General features: G+C 38.5%; 1 protein-coding gene across 1 annotated transcript in view; it reads right to left on the bottom strand.

Annotated features, from left to right (window-relative positions):
- GABRA3 (gamma-aminobutyric acid type A receptor subunit alpha3) overlaps window positions 1-14588 on the bottom strand; it is a 173957-nt gene that overhangs the window by 71450 nt on the left and 87919 nt on the right. Inside the window, exon 4 of the mRNA XM_084788916.1 lies at window positions 3169-3236. Within this exon, the coding sequence (XP_084645042.1) occupies window positions 3169-3236 (68 nt within the window). The remainder of the gene's footprint in view (window positions 1-3168; window positions 3237-14588) is intronic.

Below are 14588 nucleotides of genomic sequence, written 5' to 3'. Positions count from 1 at the left end.
CAGGACATTTCTCAGTTGAAGATTTCCAGCTGTCACTTGTTACTTTAGTAGGTCTTAAAGTGTCCTTTGGGAAAAAGTAAACCATACCTAGAACAAACTTCTAAATTTTTCTCACCTTCCACAGTACACCCTGTAATTCAAAGGCTTTTGCCAATAATAATTGGGGAAGAAGATACTATCAGTTTGAGAGATGGGGAGGCCATGTGAAAAAAGTTGGAGGAAGGGGTTGAGAGGGGCTGAAGGGAAGGAAGAGAATGGAACAGTGATATAACTATATTTTAATTAAAATATATAAAATAAAAATTAAGAAAAAGGCAGTTAATACAACAAAATTAATAACAACAATTTTAAACAAAAGATCTTGGGATACCCTGGGAAATGTTTCTATCCGCCACCAGCTGTTTTCTATTGTTAAGGGATGGACAGCCCTGATTTGAAAGTTCATTCTCTAAATCTTTTGTAGCCATTCTGTCATTGCCACCTCTGTGCCACCTCTCTGTATATTTGATCAAGAAAATGGCCTGGTCACCCCTAATAGTAGATAGTTACAGATAGTGACCTCAATTCAGTCAAATCGGGACAAGGTCTTTTGGTGTCTTGTGGTGTTGATATTACTACTGAGGAGCCATTCGTTATTTCATTCCATTTATTGCAGAGTTATCTGACCTGTTCAATCATGATGTCTATAAAGTCTCAGTTACTTCTAGTTTTACATTCATTTCTGTTGCACACTACCAAGAACACAGAGAGAAAACCTTTAAAAAAAAACAACAGCAATATGTTTTTCACTCAATTGAGCTACAGCCTTAAGAAAGGACATTGCATTTGTTTGACCTAAGTGTTCCCTCCTGATCAGGAAAGATCCATTCATTATATTGCTTCAACTTACTCCTATTGAAGAAATATATATAAACAAGTGAAAGAACAAGACTTCCAAAGAAAAACAAACAACAAGCAAGGTGTGCTTCACTGATGTCTCTGCATGCACATACCTGTTTGCGTGTGTGTATCTAGAGGCTCTTTAGGCTAGTGCATCAGTAGGTGCGCTCTACGTGTGTTTGCTGTATATGTATACATTGGTCTGAATGGATTTGTGGATGATGATGAATAAATGGCAATGAGCAAATGTGCTGTGTGTGTTTTAAGAGGAAACACACTAGGAAGTGATGAGGGATGGGGCTATGACCAAGATGTGAAGTGAATAAATAAATAAATTATGTACATATTTAGGAATTTAGCATAGAAGGAATTTAGTACACATGTTTAAATTTTAAAAAATGAAGCATTCTATATACACATATGACATATGAGCTATAGTATCATTGTAATGGAACATCATATTTTAAGTGTATGTATATATATATATATATATATATATATATATATATTATCTAAATTGAAAGTCAAATATCCAAAAAAGAAAAAATTGTATTAAATTTTCATTTTAAAGTTAAAAGTTTCTTAGAGCTGAGAGATAGTTTAGTAAAGTAATTGTGTAGTGGGACATGAGTCCAAATCTCAGCACCCACATAATGGCCTGCGCATGCCACACTAAAAACAGGCATACAGAAGATATCAAAAGGTGGATGAAGAACATTGATTTAAACATACTTTCCAAAATATTAAGATTTTCATTTCCTGCCTGATCCTGTCATTTAATCTTAAGCAGAAGAATGAGGGCTATTATGAGTTCAAGGTCAGCCTGATCTACATGGTGAGTTCCAGTCCAGCCAGGGAAACATAGATGTATGTAGTCTCAAAACCAACACAAAAATTGATTCTCAATATAAAGCCTTTCAACAAACTTTACTGAACATCTACTAAATCCCAAACACAAGGTAGAAAATGGTTTTGTTTTTTTTTTCTCTATGAAAACCATACAATCCTGTATCTGATTTTTAAACCTTCATCAGACTGTGTGCTTGCACACCAAAAGAGAATGGTGGGATGGTAGGCAATCTTTGCAGGCAGATTTTCTGGACCAATTGCTTGAGCCTGTGCTGTAGATCTCCCTCTGCTCACATCTATAAAAGGACAAACACTTAAAAGTGACTTAAATCCAAGCTCTGAAATATTTGGTTCATGCACGTCCTCAGTGCATGGAGACCAATTGCAATGTGCAGCCTTCTTGAATGGTGTTACTGGTTACTTGACCAATAATAGTAACCATCACTGTTCCTGAGGGGGATTACCTCCCCCTGTATATGCTCATAGGGTACCAAGTCTCTTCTTGGTAACAGTCATAGGGGAGGGGAGTAAGGGGAAAATGGGAAGGAGGGAGGAATGGGAGGATACAAGGGATGGGATAACCATTGAGATGTAACAAGAATAAATTAATAAAAAAAATAGTAACCATCACACAGCTCTCTTTGGGTAAATAGAAAGTGTGAAGAGGCAGATAATTGCAGATACAGAACTAAGCCAATGTTTAAAGATATGGAAGAAGAGACAGGTACTCCTATGTGGCTAAATACAGTTTGTTAATATGGGTGAAGAGAACGTGAAAAAGTCAAATTTGTCCACAAAAGTCTAATAAGGCATTCATGGGACAAGATACCTGCTTAGAACATAGACTGAAGTTCTGCTGTGGAAAATGAAAATGTCTTTTCTTTCACCTATGGAATCATGTAATAGAACATTTGTGTTCTTTGTAAACTCAGGTATGTTATGTAAATATGTTTTTGTTTTAACCCCAAGTGTGGGATCTTAGTTTGGGCTTTAGTTTGTTCACAGCTTATAATTGTCCTCTGCAGCCAGAGGTAACATAATTGTCTTGCCAGCTGGTAACAGCCTGCCTCCTGCTGCACAGAGAGAGGTAGGTGGGGGAGTGTTCTAGGACTCTAAGAGAGAACAAAGTTAGAAGAAGTGACCTGTAGCACTTTGAAGAGACCAGAGACTGGTGTGGCCGACTAGAGAAACATTTTCAACACATCAGCTTGGAGGAGGCTGTTTGCTGCGTTTGCTGTTGACAGAGATTGGTATTGTCCCCAAAAGAACCCAATTGACCCTAAACAGCCAGGAGAAGTAAAGGGGTTTGTGCTCCATCTCCCCACTAACATTCTTTCTCATACCCAGGGTTAAGGGGTTGGTAGAAGGGGGTGGAGGCATCAATACCCCAAATAAAATAGAGTTTAAAAAAGAGCATCAAGAGAATCATGTTTCACTTACCATGTCAGTGTCTGACACAGGCCCAAAACTAGTCACATAGATGTCAGTCTTCACTTCAGTCACTGCATCTGAGTGAAATAAAGTAGAAAAATAGAGTGTCATGAAACAGTGTTTCCTTAGGTCAGAGAGTGCGATGTAGCTGTACTCTGAACTGTAACCAGCTTGCTATTTCTAAGAAGGGACATGTGATGTTGTCACATATCCTGAGCACTGAGATTAATGTGTCATCCATTTTTTATCCATGTATCCTCAGTGTATAGAATAGGGTTCTATTACTTGGAAGTTACTCATTTAATACTTCTTTTTCAGATTAATGGATAAACCTCATCATATATTTGCCAATGTAAAAATGTTAAATTGTCTATGATGCTATAGAAATATATCTTAGATTAGTAATTTATAAACAACATGGTTCGTTATTCTGAAGGCTAGGAAGTACAACATCAAAGTTCCAGTAGATTTATTTGATCCCTGGTGAGAGTCCATTCTTCATAGATGATCCTCTGTGTCCATACATAATAGAAGGAATTAGAGAACATACTCAAAATCTCTTTTGCAGAATTACTTTTCCCACTAAAGGCTATTCAACTCCTACCCCACTATTCAACTCCAAAAGGCCCTATATTCTGATTTTACCCCATTGGTGATTAAATGTCAATACACAAAGTTTAGAGAAACACAAACATTCAGAACATAACAGATGACCAGAAAGTGATGCTATACATTTACTGACTTACTCTTTTACATAGATCAGTTATGTTCATGTTATTGAAAGCCAGCCAAACAGTCCATGGGAACTTGTTTCCAACACAGAATAAAATCGTATAGCCTTCTGTAGCTCAGTCAAACCCATTTCAGCCCACTACAACTCACAATTGCAGTAACTAAAGTCCCACTCCAGCCCAACATAGCTGAAACAAGTTGACATACTACAACACAGATAACATTTTTTAAACATCCATACAAGATTCGACATCTATATATAATTGGGATGGTTTTTATAGTTTTATATTAACATTTCTTTACTGCCATGGGTAAGCAAAAAACACACTCTTTCATCTGTACACAGCAACAGTTTATGGCCCAAATGTTCTTGTACCTTCATTTCTCACTTTTCCAAGCCATCTTTAAGACTTAATATAGTATTCCTCTCCTGAGGCACTGGCACTGGTGTGTTCCATGCATTCAAGGCTATTGTACTCATGCAAAATCATTCCATTTCCTGAAGAGTTTATGAGTATCATTTTCTAATAATCAACATTACAATCACTTTAACAAAAGACACAATTTACTCCCAGGTTTAATCAACAAAAACATGACGCTGAGAACAGAGCTGTTTTAAATAGTTGGGCTCTCATTTTGAGAACAGTCTTCTCTTGAAGCTCTTTCTCTACTTACATGAACAGAGACAATACCTAACAATCAAAGATATGCTTCATGAAAATGTACCCTGAGAGAGTCATTGGATGGTGAAGCAAAAACTTATGCACCTATGGTGTGGCACAGTGATTTCTAATTTCCTTATCCATAACTAAATTAAACAAAGTAGGTTAATTATCAAAACAACACAATTACACTTGAATCAAACATTGGGATGACCATTCTTGATGAGGTTTTTGTATCTACTTTACCATCTAGAAAAAAATGGAATGGGACCAACTACCCCAGCATGGCTCTCAGGCTTTAAAGAGATTGTCTATAAGCCAGTGGTAGGTAGATTCAGTGTTCACTGTCCAATCTTTTTGCCATAACGTATACTAATTTTGAAGCTAGACCACATGAGCCACTCACAAGACAAGCTGGTCAGAATCACACAGAAGGCTGAAGTCTATGCCCCAGTCTGAGAGGACAGTATCCACCTGGAACTCCAGCTCCTCTATATGAGGAAACAATGATAGGAATTTATAATTTCATTTGAATGACTATAAAGTACTAATATTGGGGATAGCCAAAGTACCCAGAATGTAGTGCATTTTCTGGTTTTTCTCAATAGATATAAATGTGAAATGTTCATTAATAAAAAGACAAGAAAGGCTTTTTTATATGACTTACAGATGCTTTTGGCTCATTTTCATTTGATCTGTCAACTTAATTCTTTCCATCATAACTCTGAAGCAAAAGGTGAATTGATTATTTTTTCCTTTTGCAAATTTGCCTGCAGTGTTGGAAGTAATTTAGAGGCCTGAAGTGACCTAAATATAGATACATTATGTAAACACACCAAAACCCACCCACCACACACACACACACACACACACACACACACACACACAATTATTAATGCTTACTGATGCTCTAATTGGTAGAGAACACATTGGAGCAAACCCTGCATTATTTTCATTTAGTACTTATCTGAAAGAACAAAGGTTAGCCAATTAGCAAATGACTCCTGTGTTAATGAAGAGTATGTTGTTCATAATAACCTTTATTTTCTAGTTTAATGTCATGTATATGCCCAAGAAACCTTTCATTTTCTGCCTGAAACCCTTGAATTAGGGAAGGATCAGTTTTTACAGGCTTTCCAATTCTCCTTCCTCCACCATCATGCTTATACATATGATTCTTGATTCCATCCTTTAGACACACAAGAAAAAATCAGTTTCCTATTTCTTTTGAGATTTAAAGATCTCCAAAAATACAAAGAATGTGACTATTGTAGCCTGAAATCTCGTATTGTTTTTGTTGTTTTCCCTACTGTGTTCCAATTTCTTTAAAATCTCTTTTTTTGCAGTGCTTCTGAGTCCCTTCACTTGTGTTCTTCGCTTCATTTACCCATGGCTCAGGTCTTATTGATCCTCTGAAATGTATTTCATGATCTATATGTCACAACTTCATTATTAAAGTGATAATGAAAGGAATGATACAGTCAAAAGCAAACAACTCCTCTTGAGTGCATCATGGATCCTGAGGACTCTTCCTGCACTGATATTCTTTCTAGTAAAATGATAAAAACTGGGGCATTGGACAAGAAAGCTACTAAACAACTTTTATATTTATTTTCAGATAATTAGAAATTTTGTGGAACAAGTGCTCATTTTTTTCATACACTTTTCACCTTGATGGGGGACAATAAAGCACTTGGAAATGAATACTCATTATGACTGCCTAACGAAGTCGGCTAGCCAGAGAAACTTAAGCAACAGGCTTCAGTGCCTTTGAGGCAAACTCTTAGAAAAATGGAAACTGGTATTCTGTTCTTAAGCTAAATGTCCTTTCCATTCCTCCTTGACAATCACTGTGGGTAGCCAAATACAGAAAGGATGCATTCATGCCTCTACCCTGGGTTATTCATCTCAAATAAACTCTGTGGAAAGATCCAAAAGGGAAAGCAGAGTATATTATAAAAGAGTATAGCAGCAATGCTAAGCTCTACTGTAAGTTCTACAACTGATTCACACTTCTTCCAACAGGCTGTCCACACACACATCGTACTGTTGGCATTCTGCAGGCTTCAGGTCTATATTTTTTTTGTCTTTGCTACTCCATCTAGTTTCTTGTACCTAGAATCTTCAGGAAAACTCTAAAAGCTAGCTGCCTTCCTGTTGAATCCTATTGAATACTTTATGTGAGAAGGTAGCACAATATTTATTTGTGACATAAAACCCAGGAGACATTTAAAGGAGCACAATCACTAATACTGTAACTTTAGAACTTTATTATGGTTCTAGTAGAATCAATGAGTACCTTTACTCTCACACAGATAATATGGAATAAAGGAAAGTTACTATTAGCAATACACATATCCAATCCTAGCAGGATGGCTTTGAGATGAGAATAGTAGGAACTGCATTGTAAGAATTTTAATTTAAAAATTATGGATGCTTTTTTCAATTTTTCAGTTATTTCAGTATTTATGAAACCTCAAAATTAACTGCTTAGTATCCCTTCCACATAGATGCAGCTAGTAAAAAGAAACAGAAAGCACCATTCAGGCCATTCTCTCCTTTTTTGGACTAGTTCCAAAACAAGCAAGAAACAAACAACAGGGACATACAAGATGATGCGGCCAGTCACGCACCCCTTCTGATCAGCAGGATGAACTAGGACTGCGCAGTGGCCTAATGACCTAAAGACCAAACTGAGAGCTACAAAACACCAAGGCTGCTGATTCCCAGGTGAGAAGGATCCATACTGCGTGGAGCATGGGTGAGTACGACCCGTGGCCACCCAGCTAACTTACAGAAAAGTCCTGGGGGACAGCCCACATTAGCTGCCATCTTGAGAAAAACTTGAGACACCCATGTATCTTTGGGCTCTCTCCACCTGTCTGCTGCTTACTGTATCTGGGACACAGAGCAAACAGGCAGAGCTGAGTCCTGGCACCAGCCACAATCCACATTAGCTCCCATCCCAAGAAAGAGTGTGGGGCACCCAAGCAGCTTTGGGCGCCAATCTCTCTCAGTCCCCTAGTTGCTTACCAGCCTTGCCCATCTAGGTCACAGAGCAGATAGACAGAGCCCTCCTATCTTGAAAAGGCCTGTGGAGCACCTGAGAAGCTTTGGGCTCTGATCTCTCTTAATCACCAGTGGTTTACCAGCCTGGCCCGTCTGTCTGTGACACAGAGCAGACAGGCAGAGCTGAGTCCAGGCCCCAGCCACAATCCACATTAGCTGCCATCCTGGAAACCAGTGATCCTAACACAGAAAGCCCTGGAGATATGAACACCCAGGAAGTACAAGGAGAAGACTTTAAATCTTCAAATCTTTAAATCGAAATAATACCTTGCATCTTCTCAGACCAACATGGATTAAAGCTGGAACTCAACAACAAAAGAAACAACTGAAAGCCTAAAAACTCATGAAAACTGAACAATTCCCTCCTCAATGACCTCTGGGGAAAAGATGAATTAAAAAGAGCAATTAAAAACTTCCTAGAATTCAATGAAATTTAAGGCAAAACATGCCCAAACTTATGGGCACAATGGAAGCAGTACTAAGAGGTCAAAAGGTGGAGCAAGAAACCAGCTGACAGGGATTGAATACTAGAAGGGACTTTGAGAGAAAGGTATTTAAGTCAGTGTGTAGAAGTAAAAAGGGCAATTAGCTCTTGAGCGTCTCAGCTCCTTGGCCTTTGGCTTTTGGGGCTAGCAAGGCTTTGGTCTGGGTTTTTGTTTTTGTTTTTGTTTTTGTTTTTTGGTGGTTTTGTTTGTTTGTTTGTTTGTTTTGTTTTGTTTTGTCTTGTTTTTTGGCCTTTTCCTCCTGGGCAGTCAGCTGAGCTGGTGAGGCTTTTGGGGCTTTTCCATCAGAACATGAGCTGAGTAGGAAGGACAGCTGGGTGCTTTGTCTACCTCTTGAGCCAGCAGGTTTTCACCACAACATCTGGCTCCTGAGTCTTTATTGGTAAAATAGAACCATTGGGATTTTCATTTAAAAACAACATCACTCTCCTTCCATTTCCCTTCAGAAAAGAGATGACAACCAAACACAATAAAATAAGATACAGTAAGACAAGGCAAAAAGTCCTCATAGCAAGGCTGTACAAAGTAGCCCAGTGAGAGGAAAGGGGTCCCATTAGCAGGCAAAAGAGTCAGAGACACACCCAATTCCACTGTTAGGAGTCCCAGGACCAGGAGGACCTGGTCCAGACCCTTGCAGGCTTGACAACTGATGCTTCAGTCTCTGTGAGCCATGCTTAGTTTATTCAGTGGGCTATATTTTCCATGTTCCATCACATCTGACTCCTATAGTCTTTCCTTTCCCTCCTCTGCAGAGTTCCACAAACTCTGAAGGAACTCTATGGAAACCTACAATTTAGACTCTCTCCACATACTGTCTGGCTGTGAGTCTCTGCACCCATTCCCATCTGCTGCCAGAGAAAGCCTCTCTGGTGATAACTGGTCAAGACACTGTTCTATGAGTACAGCAGAATATCATTAGGAATCATTTCATTGATTTTTTTTGTCAGTTGTGTTTGGTTCTATCCTGAGTAGAGACTATTCAGTCTCCAGTTCCTGGCCATCCAGGCAGGTCTCTACCTACAAGAAAAATGTGCTTCATGAATAAAATTACAATAAAGACACCTTCCTAGTACTAAAGCCAACAGAATCTGTCATCAACAAGATTCTTCTGGTACATTTACACAATGGAATATTATGTTAAAAAATCATCTCAGTGACACTGGTCTCTTCTTAATCACAGCTGATTCTTCACTCCCAGCAGACCAGGAACCATTGTCCCAGAAAAATAAAGGTTTTACTTCAGTGATTCTGGTCTCTTGTTAACCACAGCTAATTATTTAGTTTCAGCTGACCAGACACTCCAGATATTTCAAACAAATGGCCTGATAGTCTGCTTCCCTCTCAGCGTCATGAGCAAGGTCTCCATTGTGTGCAATGCTCTCAACATTCCTCTCTTCCAAACTCCTACAGAATGGCCCACTGGGCTCTCAGCACTCAATGGTTTTTCAAGCCCAAAGTTCCAAAGTCCTTCCACAATCCTCAAAATATTGTCACAGCCATACCCCGGTATCCTGGTAACAATTTCTATTGCTGTGATAAACATGACCAAAGCAACTTGAGGAGGAAAAGAATTATTTGCCTTACTCTTCCACATCATTGTTTATCATTGAAGGAAGTCAGGACAGAGACTCAAACAGCGGTAGGAACCGGAGGCAGGAGCTGATGCAGAGGCCATGGAGGAGTGCTGCTTACTGGCTGGCCCTCCATGACTTGCTCAGCCTGCTTTCTTATGGAACCTAGGACTACCTGCATGGGAGTGGCCCTACTCACAATAGACTGAGCACTCCCCCACAAATCAGGAAGTAAGACGTCCTATAGCCTTGCCTACAGCTGGATTTCATGGAAGCATTTTCTCACTTGAGGGTCTATCATTTCAGATGGCTACGGCTTATGTCAAGTTGACATAAAACTAGCCAGCATGATCCATCAATGAGAATGAGATTGAGTGGGTAGGGAAGTGGGTCGGATCTAGGAGGATTTGACAGAGGGGAAAATATGATCAAAATATAGGGTATAAACAACTATTTAAAAAAGAAAGTACCATAAAATGCATTATGAAAAATGATCAAAGAATTAATAAAGTGAAAGATGAGAGGAAAATAAATTTTACACTCTACAAGATTTTTGGGGGGGCTCAAGAGAAATTATTTCAGAGGAACAGTAAAAAAAAAACTTGAAACTGTGCCCAGAGTGACCAGAAATTAATAGGAAGGGAAAGAATTATGAATATGAGGAAAAAGTCAGGGGTGGTGTGCCCTGAACTGGCAGAACAGGAATTTCAAGGTTTCATTACTCCACAAAAGTAAAATTCGTATCTGTAAAATTAACTTTGATAGCTCTCAAGTATCTAGTGAAAAACTGTGCTGCAAACAAAGTCAGATGAGGTGAAGAACACTGCTTGCTGCATTGAGAAGGCTCATTCACCATCTCCCACACCCAGAGCAGCAGCACATTGCATTTTATACTCTGGGTGTAGTAACACAAAGAGCAATTCAAATCTTATTCTCAAATAATTTGGTGGCTTCTGAGATATTGATGATTGCCTTTGTTTCACAGAACTTGGAAAACTTCCAGTAACTGTAGCAGCTTTCTCATACTCCTTTATCAAAAGGAAAGACAAAAACATTGTTGGCAGCAGCCTGTGCTATGGATACTAGTGAGGATAAGAGATTAATTAAAAGTTCTGAGAAGAAAAAGATAGGATATGCAAGTGGTATTTGAGTGAATTTGGGTTTTATAAAGCCTGAACTATACCTGGGAATTTACAAGAATATATATACATATGATCAGAAAAGGTTTTCACTACTTATTGATGTTCAGACTTCATACAAAGAGGAAGTTAAAACAAGGTATACTCCATTCTCCATAAACACGTCAACAGATTAAACACAACTCCCAAATAATAAAAGAAAATCTAAGCTGCCTTGTACAGTGTTTTGTTTGTTTTGATTTTTATCCTTTCATACAAATTTAGACATTAAACACTGCCAAACCAAATAATCCAATTAAGAAATGAGCTAAACAGCATTCTCAAAAGAAGAATATCAAATGGCTGAGAAATACTTAAAGAAATGCTCAAAGTCCTTAGTCATCAGAGAAATAGAAATAAAAACAACTCAGATTCTATCTTACAGCCATCAGATTGGCTAAGATCAAAAGCTGAAGTGACAGCACATGCTGGCAAGGATGTGGAGAAAGGGGAGCACTCCTCTATTGCTGGTGGGAGTGCAAACTTGCACAACCACTTTGGAAACCAATCTGACACTTTCTCATAAACTTGGGAATAATTCTTCCTCAAGACCCAGCTATATCACTCATGGGCATATACCCGAAAGATGCTCCACCATACAACAAGGACGTTTGCTCAACTATATTCATAGCAGCCTTATTCTTAACAGCCAGAAACTGAAAACAACCTAGATAAGCCTCAACCAAGAAATGGACAAAGAGACTTTTGTACATTTACACACTGGAATACTACTCAGCTATTAAAAACAGGGAAATCTTGAAATTTGCAGGCAAATGGATGAAGCTAGAAATGATCATCCTGAGTGAGGTAACCCAGACCCAGAAAGACACACATGGTATATACTCACTTATAAGTAGATATTAGCCCAATGTAGATATCTGAGAGACTTCACGCAGCGAGGGATCAGAAGAGATATTAGGACTCCCTGCTGGACTCCAGGGGAGAGTAGTATGGAAGAATGGAGGGATGGAAGGATCCAGAGGGTTGAGGAGGCCCACAAGTAGACCATCAAGGCTGGCTGATCTGGATGTTGGGAGGCCTGGCTAAACTATTGCACCAACCAAGGACAATACAAGTAGTAAACCTAGACCCCTGTTCAGATCTAGCCAATGGACAGTTCATTCTCCACGGTTGTGGAGAGAGTGAGGACTGCCTCTGACATGAACTCTGGTGCTCCAGAGTTGATCACTTCTCCTTCATGGGGAGTCCTGCTGGGCACACAGAGGAAGGGGAAGCAGGCTATCTGGATGAAACCTGATAGGCTGTGGGGATGAGGTCCCCTCCTGTCAGAGGTCTAAGGGAGGGAATGGTGCAGAAGAGGGAGGGAGAATAGTAACTGGAAAGATACAAGTGAAGGGATAAAAATCAAGATGTAATCTGAATGAATTATAATAAATAAAATTTATTCTAAAATGTATACAAAAAGGGATATAGCTAAGAACACCAAATGATTTTTCTAAACATGTTCATAATTTGGAAGTACAAGACATAAATTTCAAGACGTGCCCTGCTGGCCTGATCTACCTGGGGCACAGCCAGCAGAGGTGAGCTGCACACTGTCCTTGGACCCCCATTACCTGTCTTCTCAAAGAGGCTTGTGGGAATCCTCGGGAACATCCAGTTTAGATCCCTCCTCTGCCCATTCCCTATCTTCCTGATCCACCTGGTACACAGGCAGCAGAAGCTCAGGACGCCATCTGCCACCTTGAAGAGTCCTGCATCTGGATTATCCAGCCAACACCAAGAACAGCCAGATGGTTAAAGGTCAGCATGAGAATACAAAGAAAAGCCAGGGCAATATGACACCACAAGAGCCCAGCTGTCCTACTACAACAAGCTGTGGTTAACCTAACATAGCCGAAGCACAAGAAGATGATCTTAAATCTAACATTGTAAACATGATAGAGGCCTTTAAAGAGGAAATGAATAAATCCCTTAAAGAAAACCAACAAGATAGTCAAACCTTTAGCCAAATTAAATGAAAGGCAGAGAGACAGCATACAAACTAACAAAATCAGAAATGAAAAGGGGAACATAACAGCAGTCACTAAAAAAAAATCAGGTCTTACTTCAAAAGGCTATATTCTACAAAATTGAAAAATATAAATGAAATGGATAATTTTCTTGATATATTCTACTTACCAGAGTTACATAAAGATCAGGTTAAATAATCCTCAAAACCTAAGAAAATAGAAGTTGTCATTAACAATCTCCCAACAAAAAACAAAACAAAACAAAACAAAAAAACATCTGGGCACAGACAGATGTTTTTAGCACAGACTACTACCAGACTTTCAAAGAAAAGCTACTACCAATACTCCTCACACTATTCCACAAAATAGAAACAGAAGGATCACTGTCAAATTCATTGAGGGACAGTCACCCTTATAACTAAATCACACAAAGACCCAACAAAGAAAGAGAATTTCAGAACAATTTCCCTTATAAACATTGATACAAAAAACACTCAATACAATGCTCTCAAAACAAATCCAAGAACGCGTCAAAAATACCATCCACCATGACCAAGTAGGCTCCATTCCAGGTATGCAGGGGTGGTTCAATATATAGAAATTCATCAATGTAATCTATCATATAAACAATTCAAAATAAAAAACCACAGGATCATATCCTTAGATGCTGAAAAAGCTTTTGACAAAATCCATCACCCCTTCATGTTAAAAGTCTCAGAGGGATCAGGAGTACAAGATATATACCTAAACATAATAAAGGCTATATACAGCAAGCTGATAGCCAACATCATATTAAATGGAGAGAAACTCAAAGCAATTTCCCTAAAATGAGAGAGAAGAAAAGGCTGCCATCTCTCTCCATAGCTCATGAATATAGTACTTGAATTTTTAGCTAGAGCAATAAGACAACTAAAAGAGATCAAGGGGATACAAATTGGAAAAGAAAAAAGTCAAAGTATCCCTATTCACAAAAGATATGATAGTACATATAAGTGACCCACAAAATTCTACCAGAGAACTTCCATAGCTGATAAACACTTTTATCAAATGTCTAGATACAAGATTAATTAAAATAATTAGTAGCCTTACTTTACACAAGTGACAAATGGGCTGAGAAAGAAATTAGAAGGAAAAGCCGCCCTCCAGAATAGCAAAAATAATATAAAAGTTCTTGAAGTTACTTTAACCAAGCAAGTGAAAGACCTGTATGACAAGAACGTCAAGTCTCTGAAGAAAGAAATTGATGAAGAGTGGAAAGTACATCAGAGGAAGTACATCACAAGGTGGAAAGATCTCCCATGCTCATGGATTGGTAGGATTAAATTAGTAAAAATTATCATCTTGCCAAAAGCAATCTACAGATTCAATGAAATCCTTATCAAAATAGCTTTACAATTCTTTATAGACCTAGAAAGATCAATTCTCAACTTCATATGGAAAAACAAAAACCACAGAATAGCTAAAACAATCCTGTACAATAAAAGATCTTTTGGAGGAATCTCCATTCCTGATCTTAAGCTGTACTATAGAGCAACAGTAATTAAAATGGCATGATAGTGTCATAAAAACATACAGGTTGAGCAATGCAAACAAATCAAACTGGAAAAACAAACCTATGCACCTACAGAACCTGGTTTTTAATAGAGAAGCCAAAACCATGCAATGGAAAAAAGAAAGCATCTTCAACTTAATGGTGCTGATCTAACTGGATGTATGCAAAAGAATGCAAATAGACCCATAT

This window comes from Acomys minous (assembly GCF_964271855.1).
Source record: "Acomys minous genome assembly, chromosome: 7".
Taxonomy (NCBI): Eukaryota; Metazoa; Chordata; class Mammalia; order Rodentia; family Muridae; genus Acomys; species Acomys minous.
Note: the sequence above shows the minus strand (reverse complement) of the source record. Positions and strands in the feature narration are given on the sequence as shown.